General features: G+C 50.6%; 1 protein-coding gene across 1 annotated transcript in view; it reads right to left on the bottom strand.

Moving 5' to 3' along the window:
• Positions 1-3,678: 3,678 nt before the first annotated feature.
• The window catches only part of LOC111557813 (complement C3-like), a 39,902-nt gene continuing 23,368 nt past the window's right edge, over positions 3,679-20,212 (bottom strand). The window contains exons 21-41 of the mRNA XM_045044741.1: positions 19,990-20,202; positions 17,865-17,931; positions 17,670-17,756; positions 16,713-16,916; positions 16,201-16,276; positions 15,754-15,913; positions 14,744-14,842; positions 12,431-12,587; positions 10,600-10,763; positions 9,364-9,522; positions 9,161-9,220; positions 8,954-9,044; positions 8,785-8,836; positions 7,406-7,493; positions 7,235-7,324; positions 5,373-5,478; positions 5,085-5,174; positions 4,825-4,908; positions 4,184-4,267; positions 3,957-4,092; positions 3,679-3,861 (exon numbers count right to left, since the gene is read on the bottom strand). Of these exons, the coding sequence (XP_044900676.1) occupies positions 3,720-3,861; positions 3,957-4,092; positions 4,184-4,267; positions 4,825-4,908; positions 5,085-5,174; positions 5,373-5,478; positions 7,235-7,324; positions 7,406-7,493; positions 8,785-8,836; positions 8,954-9,044; positions 9,161-9,220; positions 9,364-9,522; positions 10,600-10,763; positions 12,431-12,587; positions 14,744-14,842; positions 15,754-15,913; positions 16,201-16,276; positions 16,713-16,916; positions 17,670-17,756; positions 17,865-17,931; positions 19,990-20,202 (2,409 nt within the window). The 3' untranslated portion in view covers positions 3,679-3,719. The remainder of the gene's footprint in view (positions 3,862-3,956; positions 4,093-4,183; positions 4,268-4,824; positions 4,909-5,084; positions 5,175-5,372; positions 5,479-7,234; positions 7,325-7,405; positions 7,494-8,784; positions 8,837-8,953; positions 9,045-9,160; positions 9,221-9,363; positions 9,523-10,599; positions 10,764-12,430; positions 12,588-14,743; positions 14,843-15,753; positions 15,914-16,200; positions 16,277-16,712; positions 16,917-17,669; positions 17,757-17,864; positions 17,932-19,989; positions 20,203-20,212) is intronic.

The raw sequence follows: 20,212 nt of genomic DNA on the forward strand, positions 1-20,212 counted from the left end.
ACATCCCAGTTTGCTTGCCCATTCACGCGCTGAGGGATGCTTCAGTCGTTTCCACCTTTGGGCTCCTGGGCAAAGTGCTGCTATGAGCATGCTCGCACGTATATTTGTCTGGGTACCAGCTTCCAAGTCTTTGGGCAGATAGCTAGGATTGGAATTGCTACCATCAGCTTTCCAAACACATAAGTCAGCCTTCATGTCTTCCCTGCTTAAAATCTTGCAGCAGCTGGGGCACCTGAGTGGCTCAGTCAGTTAAGCATCCGACTTCAGCTCAGGTCATGATCTCATGGTTCGTGAGTTTGAGCCCCGCGTTGGGCTCTGGGCTGACGGCTCAGAGCCTGGAGCCCACTTTTGATTCTGGGTCTCCCTCTGTCTGTCCCTCTGCTGCTTGCACTCTGTCTCTTGCATTGTCTCAAACATAAATAAACATTAAAAAAAATTTAAAAAATCTTGCAGTGGCTTCCCACGGAGTGGTCAGGGGCTAGCACATGACGCCTCGTGGCTCAAATCCTCCAAGGCTTTCTCCTCTTTGTCATCTGTGTGTTGGCTTAAGAATCCCCTCCTCATGATAGGTTTCTTTGTATTCCCTGACCATCTGCATTAGTCATGACTCTCCAGAGAAAGAGAACCAGTAATATATCTCCATCCATCCATCCATCCATCTACCACCTATTATTATCTATCATCTATCTGTCTGCACTCACACACAGACACACACACACATGCACACATACACAATTTATTTTAAGGAATTGGCTCATGTGACTGGGGTTTAGCAAGTCTAAAATCCACAGACAAGCCAGCAGGCTGGAGATTCATTTAAGAGTTGATGTTAGGGGCGCCTGGGTGGCGCAGTCGGTTAAGCGTCCGACTTCAGCCAGGTCGCGATCTCGCGGTCCCTGAGTTCGAGCCCCGCGTCGGGCTCTGGGCTGATGGCTCGGAGCCTGGAGCCTGTTTCCGATTCTGCGTCTCCCTCTCTCTCTGCCCCTCCCCCGTTCATGCTCTGTCTCTCTCTGTCCCAAAAATAAATAAATAAAAACGTTGAAAAAAAAATTAAAAAAAAAAAAGAGTTGATGTTATAGTTTTGAGTCTAAAGGCTAGAAACTCGGGCAGAATTTCTATGCTGATATCCTGAATTCCATCTTCCTTAGGAAACCGATTCTTTTCCTCTTCTGCCCTTCAACTGATTGGATGAGGCCCACTCACAACATCAAGTGTAACCTGAAAGTCAACTGACTGTAGGTGTGAATCACATCTAAGGTTTACCTATGCAGCAGCATGGAGATCAGTGTTTGAGTAAACCATAGCCTAGCTAGGTTGACACATAAAATGGCCATTATTTGATCTAAACAACTAGTGGTGGCCCCAACGTAGGCAGGTTTTCTCACAGTGCCCTGTTCTTCATTCCTTTTTGGACACCTTAACTGTCTGAAATCAACTCTACACTGTCTTTAGAATGTGAGTCTCATGATCAGGTCTGTGCTGTTTGCAGTCTGGAACCACAGGTGCCCAAACAGAACAATACCAATGTCTTTTTTTTTTTGTTTTTTCTGAAAAAAAAAGGAAGAAAATGAATCCCAGGGCAGAAGAAAGGGGGAATTGGCATGAAAAACCATGACAAGAAGGACATAAAGGTGGCCGGAGGGGCAACCTGACACAGGTCGGCTGGGACACCTAATGAGTGATGAGGACTTTTGAGTCTCCCCTTGACAGGGGTGCTGACAACCAGGGACTGGAAGTAGCAGGAGGGACGGTGAATGTATTTCCCTCATATTCCTGGAATTGGGAGGTGGGGTTCACAGGACACAGCCAATTTCACACAGGAAATGGGCTGAGAAGGGGTGACTGCCAGGCTCAAGGCTTTTCCCATGATGACCTCATCTAGAGTCAGGGACTGGATCCCAACATCTACAGACCTAGACTTACTGGTGGTGTTATTAAACAGAAGAGACATCCAGGGACTCAGTTCTGTCTGCAGAGAGTGAAACTATTCACCTGTGACTGCTGCCCCCGATGCAGTGCAGGTGGTGCTGTGACCGCAATACCCCCACGACAACCCCCCTTCAGCCCTTGAATGCTGACTCATTCCTTCCCCTCCCTGGTTCACGCATATCTCTAGTGGAAATGAGCCCAGCCTGCCCCTTAACGCCCCCTTCTGGGCACAGCTGCTTGAAATGCAGGCAAAGTAGTGAATGGAGTTGTAAGTGAGCTGCAGATGAGGGGCAAGTGGGGAGAAGGTGAGGAGGTGGAGGATCCAGGTGGGGATGAACGTAGGGAGACAGGATCCAGGTGGGGAGGAAGGTGAGGGGGGGAGGATCCAGGTAGGAGAAAGGCGAGGAGGCAGAGGATCCAGGTGGGAGGAAGGTGAGGAGGGGGAGGATCCAGGATGGAAAGAAGGTGAAGAGGGGAGGATCCAGGTGGGACAAAGATGAGAGGGGGAGGATCCATGTGGGAGGAAGGTGAGGAGGGTGAGGGTCCAGGTGGGAGGAAGATGAGGAGAGTGAGGGTCGAGGTGGGAGGAAGGTGAGGAGGGAGAGGATTCAGGAGGGGAGGAAGGTGAGGAGGGGAGGATCCAGGTGGGAGGAAGGTGAGGAGGTGGAGGATCCAGGTGGGAGGAAGGTGAGGAGGGGGAGGATCCAGATGGGAGGAAGGTGAAGAGGGGGAGGATCCAGATGGGAGGAAGGTGAGGAGGGGGAGGATCCAGGTGGGAGGAAGGTGAGGAGGGAGAGGATTCAGGAGGGGAGGATGTTGAGAAGGTGAGGGTCCAGGTGGGAGGAAGGTGAGGACGTGGAGGATCCAGGAGTGGAGGAAGGTGAGGAGGGGAGGATCCCGGTGGGAGGAAGGTGAGGAGGGGCAGAATCTAGGTGGCAGGAAGGTGAGGAGGTGGAGGATCCAGGTGGGAGGAAGGTGAAGAGGTGGAGGATCCAGGTGGGAGGAAGGTGAGGAGGCTGAAGATCCAGGTGGGGAGGCAGGTGAGGAGACAGGATCCAGGTGGGGATGAAGGTGAGGAGGTGGAGGACGAGGTGGGAAGAAGGTGAGGAGGGGGAAGATCCAGGTGGGAGGAAGGTGAGGAGGTGGAGGATCCAGGAGGGGAGGAAGGTGAGGAGGCGGAGGATTCAGGTGGGGAGGCAGGTGAGGAGGTGGAGGACCCAGGTGGGGAGGAAGGTGAGGTGGGGGAGGATCCAGGTGGGGAGGATGATGAGGAGGGGGAGGTTCCAGGTGGGGGATGGTGAGGAGGCAGAGGATCCGGGTGGGAAGAAGGTGAGGAGGTGGTGGATCCAGGTGGGGATGAAGGTGAGGAGGCAGAGGACTGTGGAGCCCTCGTGCATAATGATGCTCTTGAGGGCTGGGGTAAAGCAGGTGAGGGTACTGGTACCCACACAGTGGATGAGAGAAGGATGTAGGTGAAGATACTGGTGAGGACCCAGAGGAGGAGGCAGAGGACACACAGGTCACGATGCACGTGGAAAGAAAGCAAGTAGGTGAGCACTTGGCGCAAATGCAGGCTCACTTCAGACTACGTGCAGGTGCAGTGCAGGTGCATGTGGGCACGGGCTCCCCGGGGGAGGAAGCAAATGTGCAGGTGATCCACAGGGAGGAAGGAGTTGCAGGGGAGGAAGCAGGGGATCACAGCTGCCTCTTCCTCCCTCTCCGAGACCTTCCGACTTTGGGAGACACATGAACTCTCAGTGAAGCTTTATTGTGGGGACTGTGGGCAGGGGTCAGTTGGGACAGCCAAAGACAACCATGTTCTCAGTGAAGTTGGCCAGGTCTTGACACAGCTTCTCATTCTCCTCATCCTGGCATTCATCAGCCTCTGGCCACTGTTCCAGCCAGGTGTCCTTCCCAATGACATACTTGATGCTGGGGGATGGCAACAGGTCAGGATCAGGGCAGGGAAAGCATGGGAAGGGGTGACCCACTGCGGGGGGTGGGGCATGCACAGGGCTGACACTCACTTGGGTTTCTCTCCCCACAGGTCGGCGGACATGCCCCACATGAGGTAGTGTTTCCCCTCCTGCAGCTTCAGGGCTTCTCTGCACTTGATGTGGCTGATGAACCTGCGCTCCTGTCCAACCTGCACCTCATCAGAGCCTGGGAGGGACGGACAGGGACGCTGAGTGGGGGAGGGCAGGGAACCAGCAAGAAGGAAGTGGAAAGACAGAACACAGACTGCAGGGCTGACCTGATTTGATGATCTGCTCGACGACCATTACGTAATCATCAAAGTCTTCTGACAGCTCCTTCTTGAGAAGCCTGGTCTTGTACACTGATGGGGGAGGAGGGGAAGGACGGTGGGGTCACGGGCAAGGGGGGCTGCGGGGACCCTCAGCTGCAGGCGCACCTGGGCGTATGGCGTCCCCAAGCAGACACGTGCAGGGTCACAGCCACACGTGCAACAGTCCCTGCCCCCCAGTAACACACCTGCCACATGTGTTCCCACAACCACCACGTCACACAGCCACACACGGCCATGTGCACAATTACACTCACCACAGTGGAGTCCTATGCATAACCTCCCATCCACTATCCCCCACAAGCACTGTCTCTCATCTCCATGGCTTGGCATGACTACAATGTCACACACACAACGGGCAGACGACCATATCTGCTCTCACACTGGCTGCACACCCGGCCGACTCATTAGCATGGCTCCCCATGCACTCATGGCCCCTCATAACACATTTACACCCACACACACATTGGCTACAACCACAGCCTGACGTATAGCCATATGCAGCCAGGGGCACTCATAGCTGGTCACACACACAGCCATGGCCACACAGTGTCGCTCACCCAGGCACCCACGTGCACGTGCCCACTCACCGTAGTCTACTCCTGGTTCACAGGCCTTGTCCAGACGGTCGTCCAGGGTGATCTTTTCATCCATCGGGTGCATGAAGCAGTTCTCTGTGTGGTGGATGAGTGGGGGACATGGTTACATCACACGTGTTGTCCAGGGCCCCCCGCCCCTGGGTCCGTGTGGGTGTCCACTGGGTGTGGGCTTTCAGAGCCCCCTTGGGCCACCCCCATGGAAGGAGGATCCGGGGGTGTGTGTCCACCCTTCCATGCTTCTCTGCACCCACCCTCAGCACAGCGGCACATGTCTTTGTGACAGAGCTTGCTCAGCAACCCGTCTTCTTTGTCTGGGTGGTAGAACCGGATGCAATTCTCATCTGTGGGCAGAGGGCAGGGAGGTGTCAGAGGGCTAGGGCCTCCAGCCCAGAGACCCAGGGGCTTGGATTCCCAACTCCAGTCCCTCAGACCTGGAGAGGCCAGGTCCCCAACCCTGGGACCCTCAGACCCCCGCCTCGCACGGATCCCTTGGACCCTCAGGCCCCCCAGGCTCCCCAGACCCTAGGTGGGCTGCTCACCTAGGTTGTAATAGGAGTACACCTTGACCGACCCGGGCTGGATAAGCCCCATGTTGAAGTACTGGTGCACTTTGAAGGTCAGACAGTCCTCCTGGTCATGTGAGATCTGGGGGGAAGGAGGAGGCTGGTCAGTGGGGCGACAGGTCATGTGAGATCTGGGGGGAAGGAGGAGGCTGGAGAGTGGCGCGACAGGTCGTGTGAGATCTGGGGGGAAGGAGGAGGCTGGTCAGTGGGGCCACACGGAATGGAGCCCAGCATAGGGTCCTGGGGGTTGAGACAGTGGTGGAGAAAGTGAGGGAGCAGGAGTCTCCACCAAAAGACTGATGAGCACTTCAACACAGCCATTTTCCACTTCTCCAGGGCTCACAGCTACATTATCCCTGTCAGCTTCCTTTCCTAGTTCAGTGTGGCCATGTGATTGATCCGTTCTGGCCACCGGACTGCTGTCTCTGCCCATAAAAACATCCATGGTTAATGGTACTGAATGCTATATTTAAAAGTAGTTGTTGGGGTGGCACCAGGAGGGCATAGTCGGTTAAATATCCGACTCTTTATCTCAGGTCAGGTCATGATCTCATGGGTTTGTGACTTTGAGCCCCACATTGGGCTCTGCTCTGACAGCACAGAGCCTTCTGGGGATTCTGTCTTTACTTCTCTCTGCCCCTCCCCTGCTTGTGTTCTCTGTCTCTCTCAAAATAAATAAACATTAGAAAATTGAAAAGAAAAACTTATTGAGAGGGTAGATCTTAAAAGTTCTCATCACACACAGACATGCGCGCGCGCATGCATTAAAACTATGTGAAGTAATAAATGTGTTAAGTAAACTTATGGTGGTGATCATTTCCCAATATACACATACATCAAATCATTATGTTATGCACCTTAAACTTACACAATTTTATATGTCAATGATACCCCATTCAAGCTGAAAAAATAAAGACAAAGAAAGGGAGAGAGAGAAACAGAAATAGATATGCATAGACAGGTGTACTTGGAGGAACAGGCTAGCACTTAATGAAGTTGGGTAGAGAGTATATGGAACTGTGTTTTACTGCTCTGCAATTTCCCTGTAAGGTTGGAATCCTATAAAAATTTAAGTGCACAAAAACTCCAGTACAAGAAAACATCAACCACTAGCTCATGCACAATCCTCTTTTCTTCCAGAGAGGAGGGGTCCAGCAGAGGACTCTAAGATCCTAGGGATTGCAGAGCCCCAAGAAGGAATGTGAGCGGATCCCTGACTTACTGTGTGGAGCAGAAAACCCTTCCCTTAGCCTCCCAACTGGACTTTACCTGAGTGGGAGGCACAAGACTCTTGTGTTGGGACCCTCATATTCTCGAGAGGTTTATTACAGCAGCTAGTGTTACTTATGCTGACTAATATGCGGTGAGGGGACTTTGGGAATTTTGGAAGTTAGCAGGGGGCATGTGAGGATAGGGAAACAGGAAGATGTAAGTAGGGGAGAGGAGGAAGCTCAAGTCAATGTTAGAGAGGAAGGCAGTGACAGAAAGTCCGATGGAGAGCAAACACGGAGAGAGAAAACCCAGGGGGAGCGGAGCAAGGGGAATGCTTTTTAGCACTGAGCACTTTATTTTTTAAACCCAAGTGGCTCCTTTCAAAAGTTGTTTAGGACTATGATGAGAAGAAGTTGGAGGAAGCAAGTATAAAATGAGGTTGGAATGAGACTGGTCAGAAGGTAAGCTTTTTAGAAAAGATGAGATGACCTGGGTTGTCCACCTTCTTTTTATGCCCCTTCCCTCCATCACCCAGCAGCAGAGACCCCTCACTTCCTAGACTGGGCCTGGTGTGGCCCAGAAGGAGGCCTGCCTGGTAGACGTCAGATCCCCATTGGAAGCCTTACCTTGTCCAGGTAGATGGTGACGGTGTTCTTATTTGAGAAGGCCTTGTTCAGCTCGTACATAGAGATGTATCTGTCAATGCCGTTGCTCAGCTGCGGAAGGGTAAGACTTGTGAAAATTGCCCTCAAGCCTTTGTCCACTGATGCCAGCCCCCAAGCCCAAGCCCTTCATACCAGGTCAAGGTCACCAGTGTCAGGAGAAAAGCCAGTCATCATGGATATATCCAGGATCGACATGGTAGCATCCTGCTCTCCCAGGTACCTGAATAGGGCAGGGAGAGGGCACTTGGGTCCCAGGGTAGGGTCAGCCCTGGGGCACAGTGTCTGTACAAGGGGGTCTGGTCAGAGACTGGGGTTACTGGTTCCCACACAGCAGCACAGAAGGATATTAGATTGTGGGAAACATTCCCCAAATGGAATAAAGGAAAGGCAGTGTCATGGTCAAGGTGACTAAAAGCTCAGGCTCTGGAGCCCCTTTGCACGGGTTCAAATCCCAGCTCCATATGACATTTGATGAGTCACTTGACCTCTCCATGCCTCAATTTGTCCAGAAAATGCAGACGAGAAAATGTTACCATGGCCTAGCTCAATAACGCCAGGCCCCCAGCACCAGGGTACATTAGTCGTAATTGCATAAAGTACGAGTACAAATCTTGTCTCTGGATCTCGAGTCCACCAACCATTGTGCAAATCACAGACACGCATCACGGTCAGTGACCAATCACGTCATTCCTTTCAAAGTCTGTCTGTGATGGGTCACTGAGCAGCAAGGCCTGTGGTTGCGGTACTTCCTTATCTCCCAGGGATAAACCGCATGGCGTTTCACAAAACTGGTCAACTGGCAGAGGGATCTGCCAGCCAAGATGAAAGGCAGCAGAGAAATGAAGACACTGGAGGCAAAATTTGAAATCACAGAAACGGAGTTAGAGAAGGAACAGCAGACTGTGCGAATGTCACCCTTGCAGCCATTGGAGGGACCGACCGGCTGTCTTGTGACATCGGCCGCTCAAAAGATAGGATGTTGGAAGCTGACCTAACTTAGCAGGGAGCGTGACAGTTCACTATGTCATAGGAAAGATGCCTGCTCAATCCCTGCCCCAAGTGACACAACAGAAGGAAGACCCACAGCACTTTTGGTGAGTGTTTTACAAAGGAGAACAACAATCGCTTGTTATCTCCGTGTTCTAATGTTGGAGTTTACAGCATGCTAAACAGATTCTCATGTTACTGTAATTTCCATTTCTCTGTACCTTCCTAACTGGCGGTTTGAGAGTTCTGAAGCTGTGATAAAACGCTTTGAAGGTCATGCAACAATGGCAACTTCCCCCACTGATTTGTTGACACTGCTTGAATAATTTCAGGTTATGGGGCCATCGCTCGTGTTGGACTGCCAATGCAAAGTGAGGACTGCCTGGGGTACCCACCTCCTGGCAGGTACTTCAGACAATACCAGATGCACAACATGCTCTTAGAAAGGATTAGGTCATGGAAAGGAGAAGTCTTGCTATAGACAGAGGAATGGCCAAGATGACCCCCAGTGACCCATCACTTACCTGGTACAGATGTCAAGGATCATGGTGTCCAGGGCTTCCTGAGGCCTCTTGACTAGAAACACAGACAGAAAAATGGGAGGGAGGTGTCCCTGGGTCCCAACTCAGGAAGGAGGCAGACATTAGAATGAGGGCGGGGGAAGGGTAACAGGGAGGGTCTTAACTCTTTTACCATCTTCAGGAGCTCGTCGTATATCAACCTTGAGGTCAAACTTCTTGCAGGTGTGGTTGCTTTTGAGCTTGGCATGGTACATTGTCACCACCTGGTGAGATCACAGGGCAATGCAGTGTCAGCCCACTTGAATTGAGAAGAGCATCCCTCGGGGTCAGAGGGGCTGAGAGAAGGCGGGCCAAGCTGGTGTGTGTTCCTGTTCCTTACCGACAAGGTGCCTTGTCCCTTCCCTTTAGCTGTTACTACGAAATCCTCATTTTTCTTGGTCTGCAGGGAGCAGGGAGAGAAGAGAGAGGATTTGGGAACCAAGCCTTCCCCTGGTTGCTACAGTCATATGCTCTATTTCTCGCCTGTGGCAAACACTGGTTGTTGTGGAGGGGGACGGCAAGCGTTTGGCGAGGCAGTTGTACCTCTGCTGACCGCTGGAGGCTAGCAGATTCCCAGAGGATAGTGTGCCTGATGGCAGAGCTGCGGCTGGGCAGTTCAATGGATACTTCCAGGTTCAGGTCCTTGTGGTCAGGGACATCCTTCTGGAATTGGGCCAAGGCCTGGAACACCATGAAGGTGGCCTAGAGCCCATGAGAAAGAATGAAGGTGAGCCAGGAGACTGAGAAAGTGGTTAGAACCCACTGGGGAAGGAAGAGACTCAGATCAGAGGGAAGGGTGTACTGGGACTATAGCTTAGGACCCCCTGCCCCAGAGAAGGTGAGGATAAGATTAGGGGTTGTTAGACACTGAGGACTTGTTCTTGATTCTCCAAGGGACAGTGGCTTAGACAAGAGGTTGGACACACTGAGAACAGGTCTAGAATCCACCAGAAATTGTAGGTATAGGACTGAAACTCTAGCACCATTGAAAATATGACACAACCCATCCAGGGCAGAGTCTAGGACAAAGGTTCGGAGCCACTGAGAATGTGTTTAGAACCCATTTGTGTAAAAGGAATGAAGTTGGAGGGGCGCCTGGGTCGCTCAGTCAGTTAAGCGTCCAACTCCGGCTCAGGTCATGATCTCGTGGTCCGTGGGTTTGAGCCCCGCGTTGGGCTCTGTGCTGGCAGCTCAGAGCCTGGAGCCTGTTTTGGATTCTGTGTCGCCCTCTCTCTCTGCCCCTCCCCTGTTCATGCTCTGTCTCTCTCTGTCTCAAAAGTAAATAAACGTTAAAATAAAAAAATAAAAAAAAAGGAATGAATTTGGATCTTGGGGATACTGATCATATGCTCTAGATTTCAAATGGACAGAGACTGGCCACTTTCCAGGAAGAAAGGGGTCAACTGGAGACTGAGGCTATTGAAACCGTGTCCTAGAACCCACTCTCCTGGGTCAGAGAGGCTTATATGATGTCCTAGCTGATGTCCAAGAACATGATCTAGAACCCACAGTAAGATGAACTAACACTGGGAGCTGGTGGAACTGAGATCCTGGTCTAGATATCAGGAGGCTCAGAACACAGCTTGGGCATCCAGAATGTAGTCTGGACTCCACCACTGGGTTCACAACTAAAAAATCCTGACCTCTCAATTCCATTACAGCCACTGTGGCTTGTGGGACAGAAGGACTGCCCCTCTTGGTTAACATGTTCTCTGGGAGGCCAGTGGGAAGCCAGAGGAGGTAGGCATGCAGGTGCCTGGGGGATATGGGGTCACTTGCCTGGGTGGAGCCGTAGCCACCTTCGTAGTATCTCTGCTCATTGAGCCAGCTGGCGATGGGACGTACAGAGTCAAAGTCTTTGAGCACCAGCAGGGCCAAGAGGGCATAGGATGTGGCCTCCACGTTGTAGAGGTCCTTGCCAGGCTCCTCCCAACTTGTCTTCTCTGCAAAGAGATGCACCCCCCCCATCCCGTTCCCCATGCTCACTGCACAGTCCAGCCTGAGATGGTTCAAGAAAACTCAGAAAAAGACTCACAATAGACTCCTTGGTGTTCAGGTGTCCTGACTGACATCCAAGGCCCTCAATCTGCTGGCTCCTGCCTCACTCTCTTCTTTCATCAACCTTCACTCTTCCAGTTCAATTCTCAACTGCAGCCCCACTGATCTACAGGAGATTCCCTAAACTTTCCATGGTCATTCTTACTTCCTGGGCCTTTTCACATTCTGTACCCGCTATGTATTCCTGGTTAATCCCATCCTGCGCAATTCAGCTTCAATGGCACCCCAAGAGTTTGTGAGGCCCTCCCTCTGTCTCTTAAAACATCATGTGCTGTCCTGTCCTAGCACTGTGATGCTCTATAGCAATCTATTTACTCATTTGTTTCCTCAACTGGAGTGTGAACCATGTTGGCAGGGGCTGTGCTGTATTCCTTGCGATGTCCCAAGTGCCCACGAAAGCACTTGTGGCAGAGATCGTCATTAAAAAGCATTCCCTCCTCAGGGACACCTGGGTGGCTCAGTCGGTGGAGCTTCCAACTTTGGTTCAGGTCATGATCTCACGGTTCAGGAGTTCAAGCCCCACATCAGGATGTCTGCTGTCAGCACAGAGCCAGCTTTGCACTCTCTGTCTCCCACTGTCTCTGCCTCTCCCCTGCTCATGCCCTCTCTTTCAAAATAAATGAACATTAAAAAAAAAAAACACTGCTCCCTCCTCCTGGGCACACAGTTGCAATGCATCTCCCATGTGTCTTTGCAGGCAGGTGCAGCCACATGACTGAACTCTGGATGATGGAATGGACACTGGCAATGTTAGGGGCCCCTTCCATGCCTGGTCTACCTCCCTTGAATGATCCACCTGACCATTTCCCCTTCTGCTTAGATGGAGTGGATCCCAAGCACCCCGTGGTGGCATAGTCATGAAAAGATAGAGGCCCAGATCTCCACATGACTGTCTGGAAGAGAGCTGTCCACCAACAACAAGCTTCCATTGTGCTAAACCACCTCAGTATATGTACTGACATATGTTACATCAGTGAGTGCAAACCTGATGCAGTATATTCACCTGAGCCAATGATTAAGTGCTCACTGTGTGCTGGGCACTGTGCTAAATTCCCTATGGCATTACCTTATCTAATCCTAATTACCCTTGAGATAATGACGACAACAACAGCGGAATAGAGCTCTCACTGTATGCTAGATCTTCTACCTACATTACTCCTTCAATCTTGTCAACCACCTATGATGTAAGTATCTTCTTCAGATGAGGTCCAGGGAGGGTCAGTGACTTTTACAAAGTCGCACAGTGAGAATGTGGCAGAGGGGGATTTGAATTTGGGTCTGTCTGATGTCGGAGCCCACGTCCTTGTTCCTGTGTCATAGCAAGTGCTCAAAACATAGCTGTTGAATGAATGATGCTACCTTCTTGTGTAGCTTACAGTGAGGATTCTGACACTTCAGAGCCATTCACCAAGCAGGACTTAGCACCATCCACTCCAGCTCAACTTGAAGCTGCCCATCGTAGCATAGCTTAGAGCCACACATGCCAGCTCAAGATGACCACCCCCAAACCATGGCCATGCATTCCTCTGTTCTTCACCAGGCTGCCACTCACCTTTGGCTGTGCTCAGAAATTTTTCGAGGAGATCTTCCTTCAGCCTGCCTAATCGGGCCAGGGCGTAGCCTGCAATGGCCACAGAATATGGTCTCCGCAGGTTCCTATAGTGGAATTCAATATAATCGCCTGCCTTATTGATGTTCTTTTCCAGGCTCTGTGAGAAGAAGGATTGGTTCTCTGGTAAGTTGGACATTGCAACCACAGAGAGCTGTTAAGTTTCACACAAATGCCAATTCTTGGGTATGAGGAAGGATTCTGTCCCTGGTACATATTTGTTTAGAATCTTTTTTTTTTTTCTTTTTTGGGTTTTCCAGACATTTTAGTATCTGTGAACTGCCTCGTTGCTGAGTAACTCTGATGTGCCTGGGACAGTTTATATACCCAGTGGTGTTTTGGTAACAGTTTAAGCACCAGCTCTCCGGAGTGTGTATGGGGGCCAGGGGTCTGTTTTATCACCTGCCAATTACTGTGGTGTAAATGCTCCCACTGTGGGCAATTTCAAGCTACCAACGTAATGGCCCTGAACATAAAGGGGAGAATATGTGTCGCAGATAGACACTCATGACCTAGCATGACCCAGCTTCAGCACCCCACTGGGAAACCTCTTCTCTAATCATCAGCTTCACAGCTAACACTTACTATATGGCAGTCACACAGGCAATCGCTGAACTTCAGGATCCTATGGGGTTGGCATTATTTTCATCATCATCTCTACTGCACGAATGACAAGATTGAGACCCAGAGAGATGATGGAAGGAGGAAGACATGATGTGCAGCGTTCGCGAACTTTCTTGGTGTAAATATTACCGTGGCCAATTTCAAACTATGTGGAGTCAGTGAATGCAGAGTTGGGGGGAGGGGGGCAGTAGCACAGAAGTAGATAGCATTTCCACCTTATAGGTACATAACCTCCAGATGGATAGATTTGTCATAGATAATGAGGCAAAGTAATAAAACAATCAGGAAGTGATGAGTTTTGAGTGTTTCTTACCTTTGCTTTTAATGCTTAGTGTTTAGTCTAAAGTCAGTTTACATAATTTGCTTGAAAAGAATGATTGTGTTTAACAACTAGCTTGTGAAAGTCCTGGAAGTTTAACAGTTGGCTTTCACAGACTGATCCCAGCACACTTTTCATCTGCATCCCAGTAATCTGGGTCTACAGCCTATGCTATACTCAGGCATAGTGTTGCCATTTTGTAGAGGAAATGTTGGTGCCTTGCAGAAGAAACTAATCCTTTCCCCGCCAGCTGCCTGTCCTCCATCTACTCTTGACTTTTGCAGAAACTTCGGCCTTTCATTCACTCGGCCACAGTGGAAGCAGCCATATTTGCTCAGTAAGACCTACTTCCTGGCCTCAGCTGATTGGTCCAGGTATGACCACCTGACCCCGGGTGGGCCAATCAGAATTTCCCCTATGGGAAGCTGAAAGCTCTAGGTTTGGTCTGGCTATTTCCCCAAGGAAGGCAGCCAAGTTCTGCCGGGCAGGCTGGGTGGCAGGGAGAGAGAATTATTTGGCCCAGAACGGCCTGGGTCCCTCTGAGGCCCTAAAGTCAACAGCCCTGTCCCCTCTATCTTGAGTCCGATGAAGGGAGGGGCAGCTGCCTGAGGTAAAATCCTGGGCTCTCCACCTTGGCAAGCTAAGGTCAAACAAACCACTCTCAAACCCCAGGACAAAGCAGAGGGAGTAATTGCAGAGACTCTCGGGAGTCCATCTTTCTAAGCTTCTCTGCTTCAGAACCAAACCCAGAGGAAAAAGAGACAGCCATGAGCCAATACTTGTAATCATTTCCTTTTTGGGGTCATGGGCCCCTTGGAAAATTTCCTAAAAGATCTCCTGAACTAAGAGAGTAGCCTTGATGTGTTCTTGGGTCTGGGTTGTGCCTTTTCTTCAGGGAAGCAGCAAGGTATGCTGCACTGATCATGTAGCAGTGATGGGGGAAGCAGGCTGAGGGGGCTTTTGTTGAAATTGGCTGACACTCTCTGGACAGGGTAAAGCAGGCAGAAAGGACCCATTCTTTGATCTCTTTCTGTCTTAGTTTTCTCCTCTGTAACCTGGGGATAAGAAGAGTAGCCTACGTCTCGGACGCTTAGAAGGATTACAGGACTTAGCATGTGCAGCACTTAGATGAGCATCTTAGTTAACTGCTCAAAAAATGCTGGGAATTATTATGGTTTTATGGGCATTATGGCTGCTGTGGTAGCTGCTATTGCACTGGGAGGACCAGGAATCACCCTAATGCAACACCTCACCCTCCAAGGTGGATGTGCCGTGGGTAGGGAGGCGAGAAAGAGACGGTGGCAGACACTTACATTGACCCTTTGCTTGCAAATATCTTTAGCCTCTTCCAATGCAATGAGAACAAAGGCTGTGAGGGACACATCCTTCTCTTCATTCTCCTGGTAGCCACCCTAGAATGGGAAGCAAGAAACAAGGATAGTATGGCCACTGTGTCCCCACATGCTGACCAAACCTCTTGTAGGGTCAGCAGGTCAAGGCAGGGTTGAGTCTCTCAGCAGTATCTCCCTAGGTGGGCCACACTTTTAAATATTCATTGATTCAGCAATTGTTGCTGGTGCTGTGGATAAGATGGTGGGCAAGAACTAGACACCAGCCCCAACCCCCACAGTGCTCCCCATCTAGTAGGGGAGACAGACATGAACCAATTGGCTCACCAGTAGACATATCGTTACAAATTGGTGAGTGCGGTGCAGGAGGAGAAGTGGATGTGGCATTGAGAATGGACAGTGGCAGTGTGACTCAGTTGTGGAGATCAGGAAAGATTTCCCTGTGGGATGACCAGGGTTGGCATGCCAGACAGTGAGAACAGCATGTGCAAAGGCCCCGTGGCTGGATAGAGCAAAGCTCCTTGCAGTACAGATGGCATGTGATGGGGGTAGGGGGATGGTGTGACATTGGAAATCTGAAATGTCAGGCTAAGGCAGTTTCTCCACCTTATGCATGCATCAGCACCTCATGGCAGGGGGAGGGGGGGTTGTAGCAACTATGATTCCTAGGCCCTACTCCTGAAGTTTCTGATCCCTGCATCTCAAGTCTAGATTGAGAACATACTTTTATAACAAGTTTGAAGGTGATTATGCAGCTACTGGCCTGGGGACCACATTTGGAGAACCACAGCTGGGAGGGGTTCTATATTTTCAGAGTGAAGGGGGAGGGACTTCGGTGTTGCAGTAGCCTCTGAAGGTCTCTGGTCTTTGCATTGGGAAAGTGACACTCTCAGCTGAAGGGGTAGCCTTTCTGCTGTCTATCCTGTGACTCCAGTCGTCCCTCCCCCAGCTTGCCTGAAACCCATGCTTCTTACAGTCATTGCTTGGGACATTACGGGCGCATCTTCCCGGAAGACCCCATCGGGATTCTGCCTGTGAAGAATCAGCCATTTGACCGCCCCGCAGATGACATCGGCCTGAATGGCAATGAGGTTGGAAGCCAGAGAGAAGACCTTGACCACGTAGGCTGTCAGCCTGTGGGCGGCACAAAGCGTCAGCCAATCGCCTCCGGGATCCAGAGACTGCCATTCCAGGAAACCAATGAGCAGAGAGGGGCGGGGCCTACAGGCTGGCCCAGCTTCCCCACCCAAGGCAGGCGCCAGCCTAGCCACAGAGGGCGCTTGATGTCCACAGGCCACGTGGCAGCTCAAGGTGGGCGGCTCATCTCTATGGGCTGAGGGTCCATAGCACAGGATGTTCGGGCGACACCTGGCTGGAACACCCCAGACAGGCCTGCTCAGTGGGGTGCCAGAACCGCTCACCAGGTGCTGGGCTTCCTGTCCAGGTAGGCCGCATAGGCCGAATTGTCCTGTCTGTAGGCCAGCTGCTGGGAGTACCCTGCAGGGAAGCCAGAAGTGTCTCCAGAGGAGCAAGGGGCTGAGTGGAGGGGCTCAGGGGACAAGGATTCTCTGAGGGGCGAGACAGGGGTTCAGGGAGGAATGAGGGGGCTCAGGGCTGAGCAGGGAAGTCTGCTGGGAGAGCGGAAGGGACTTCTAAAAGGGGAAGGAGTTCTCAGAGGAGAGGGGTTCAGAGAGGCGAAGGATCTCAAGGGGGTTCAGGGCAAGGGGGCCTCAGGGAGAGAGGGAGTTCTAGAGGGCTCAGAGGGGCCCAGGGTCTCAGAGAGGGCAAAGGTCAAGGGAGGTCTTTGAAAAGAAGGGATCCTGAAAGGGGAGGAGCTTAGAGGAAGGGCGTGGCCTGGAAAGGGGCCTGAGTCTCAGGGAGGACCCTGCTCTGGAGGTGGCTGGAGCAGAGAGGGTCTCCCAGGCAGACCCACCCTTTTCGATGAGCTGTAAGGCTTCCTTTCGCTTTGTGGGTCCCAACTTCTCCCACTGCTCCGTTTGGTCCAGGTAATGGACGGCAATGACCGTGGGCGTCATGCTTTTCATGTTCTGCTCCCCACAGCCCGAGGGGATCACGATGAGGTTTTTCAGTCGCTCTGCATCAATGGCATCCTCAGTCAACTGAGCCACCGGGGTCCCTGCAACCGGGCGGGAGGACAGGGCTCAAGCAACTCACCCACCATGGGGTGGGGTGAGAAGGGTCAGGGCTGTCCCCAGTGATCCCAGGCTCCGGGCAGCCAGTGCCAAAGAGGTCAGGACCAGTTGGGGGCTGAGGGGAAGTGATGGTAGGAGGTAGGAGGCAGGGGTAGGGGAGTGGGGAGGGTGTCTACATTTGTAGGGAAGGGGGTCTTATGCTTCACAGAAATCTGCTCCCTGAGCCTCTTGTTACAAGTGGCAAATTAATTCCAGAACAATCGTCACCAACACTTAGATCATGCTTCATGCTGTTGCCAGGCGCTGTTCTAGAGAAACATCATACAGTATCTCATTTAATCCTCTCAACAAGCCTTTGATATAGGTACTATTATTCACCCCATCACAGATCAGAAAACCAAGGGTCTCTCCCCAAAACCTTACAGCTTACAGGTTACAAGGTGCTTTTCCAGGAACTTCTTTTCCCTTCTGGCTCCAGTCGTCAACTCAGGCAATTAGTTCCAGAATTTCCTGCTCTTGAACTATACTGTTTCTCATTTAAGCTTCTCTATCAGCAAAGGCTATTTGCTGAACTAAATACTGCCTGGAACCCTCTATAAAACAGATCAGGGAGGTGGCCTGCTGTTCTAGCTGTAGTGGAGGCAGGGGATGCACGGTAGCATATACACCCAGAATTAGAAATTAGGTCCCCTTCTCCAGAGCTGTGCCTTCCTGGGCGAGGGTCAGTGGCAGCTCACCTTGCAGGAGGATCCTGGTCTCTGAATCTGTGTCTGGTACCTGGTCACTGAGGTCTATGGCATGGACCTCCTCTCGCTGCACTCCGTCTGCCAGTGGAATGGGAGGGACCCGTGGCGTCACCCTCTCCCACAAGGCCCTGCCTCACCCCCTACCCCCCACCCCCAGGTCTCACCCTTCTGCTGTGGCTGACTCACTTTGGCCCCGGTTTTCTGGATCCAGTGTGTGAACGGCCACAGTTTTGTTGACTCTGATCCCTTCAGGCTGAACAGTGTTGGGATGGGATGGGGGAGGGGGAAGTCAGGTGAATAAAAGAACAGACACAGCTGATCAGCAGGGCATGGGCACGATGGCATCACCCATCCTAGTTCTGTGACTGGGAGTCAGTTTACCCCATTGCCTCTCAAATGTCCTTAAAATAAAAGAATGTCATAAAGTGCTGAGTATAATGCCTGGCACTTAGTAAGCGCTCAGTTAAACTAGGGGCTATCTTATTATCAATGTCCCAAGTGAAGCTCTCCTTCCATGCTGGACTGCTGCTCTTTGTGCCCTTCCATCACACATTGTCCTTGAAGCTGGTACTAATGCACACATTTTCCTTTGGAGACCCAGTCTCCTCCATGGCAGTGGAGCCATCTCTCCAGGAGAGCCATCTCTCCAGGAAGAAAAGATCCTGATTTGTGGCACTGGCAGTTTCCATCCTGCGAACATCCCTGCCACGGTAGATTTCAAGCTACCAGCATCAGAGGGTGCAGAATTGGGAGTTGTGGACACACTGGCTCTAGGGAGCGCCGTGCAGGTTCCAGCGCCCTCTTGGGTTTCTTCCCATGTTGCCACACTTAGCCACACTGGGACCCCTGATAAAAGGGATAATTAAGATTGTGCTCCTGGGGGCGCCTGTCTGCCTGGATGGAAGAGGATGGGATTCTTGATCTTGGGGTTGTAAGTTCAAGTCCCACATCGGGTGTGGGGATTACTTAAAAATAAAATCTAAAAAAAAAAAAAAAAAAAAAAAAAAAGAGTTTGGTTCCATTAAGGAAAGAAATATTATAATAAATTCTAGTTTGGTATAAATAAGATATTTCACTGTAAAATAACACTGTCAGTTTTAAATCATTTTCTTTTTTTTTTTTTTTTTTGAGTTAGGTTCTGTTATCCTTTTTGGTTTTTTTTGTTTCAATATATGAAATTTATTGTCAAATTGGTTTCCATATAACACCCAGTGCTCATCCCAAAAGGTGCCCTCCCCAATACCCATCACCCACCCTCCCCTCCCTCCCACCCCCCATCAACCCTCAGTTTGTTCTCAGTTTTTAAGAGTTTCTTATGCTTTGGCTCTCTCCCATTCTAACCTCTTTTTTTTTTTTTCCTTCCCCTCCCCCATGGGTTTCTGTTAAGTTTCTCAGGATCCACATAAGAGTGAAACCATATGGTATCTGTCTTTCTCTGTATGGCTTATTTCACTTAGCATCACACTCTCCAGTTCCATCCACCTTGCTACAAAGGGCCATATTTCGTTCTTTCTCATTGCCATGTAGTACTCCACTGTGTATATAAACCACAATTTCTTTATCCATTCATCAGTTGATGGACATTTAGGCTCTTTCCATAATTTGGCTATTGTTGAGAGTGCTGCTATAAACATTGGGGTACAAGTGCCCCTATGCATCAGCACTCCTGTATCCCTTGGGTAAATTCCTAGCAGTGCTATTGCTGGGTCATAGGTAGGTCTATTTTTAATTTTTTGAGGAACCTCCACACTGAATCATTTGCTTTTTAATGTTTCATTGTTATTTCAATGACTTTAACATTACAGGGGAAAATTAACCACTAAACAATTTCAACCATTAAAAAAGACACGTAGATGGGGCCTTCATTTGTCCTTTAGCTTCAGGCTCCAATTATGGTTTGACTTGGCATTGTCTCTATTTAAAATTTTGATCTTTTGTGTATCATGGATTTTTTGGCATTAATTTGGTTTCCTTACAATATTGCATTAAAACACTGTTGCTCTTATGATCTCACATTTTGCTTGAAAATATAAGGAAAGATGATATGAGGCTTTTATTTTTATTGAATACTTGATCTCCTATTATATTTGAGAATGTTCATCACTAGGAAAGAGTGAAAATGTAAGTGTTTTGCACTTACTCACCCTAATCCTGGCCTTGCTTCTGAACTTGTAGGACTCCCAAGCATCCTAGGCTGGACACTGGACACTCTTGGTGTCTCAGAGTCAGTGTCTCCAACCTGGGTTGACAGCATGGGGAGACAGGAGCCTCTCCCAAAGGACAAGGCACTGCAGGTGCCCCAAGGACTCACCACGACCTTCAAGGGTTTCTTGACACCATCCATGAGGAAACGATTGTAGACCGCAGCCTTGACCTCCACCTCATGTAGACCGACCTTCAGAGGCACGAGGAGAAAAGGCACGGCTATTGAGGACTTGGCTGGGATTTCCAGAATCTGCTGATACGGTTTCCTTGCGGTGGCCTGGCTGCAGAAGGCTGGGTTGTAGAGCAGGGTCACCCGCACCTGCCAGGGA

This window comes from Felis catus, chromosome A2, assembly GCF_018350175.1.
Source record: "Felis catus isolate Fca126 chromosome A2, F.catus_Fca126_mat1.0, whole genome shotgun sequence".
NCBI lineage: Eukaryota > Metazoa > Chordata > Mammalia > Carnivora > Felidae > Felis > Felis catus.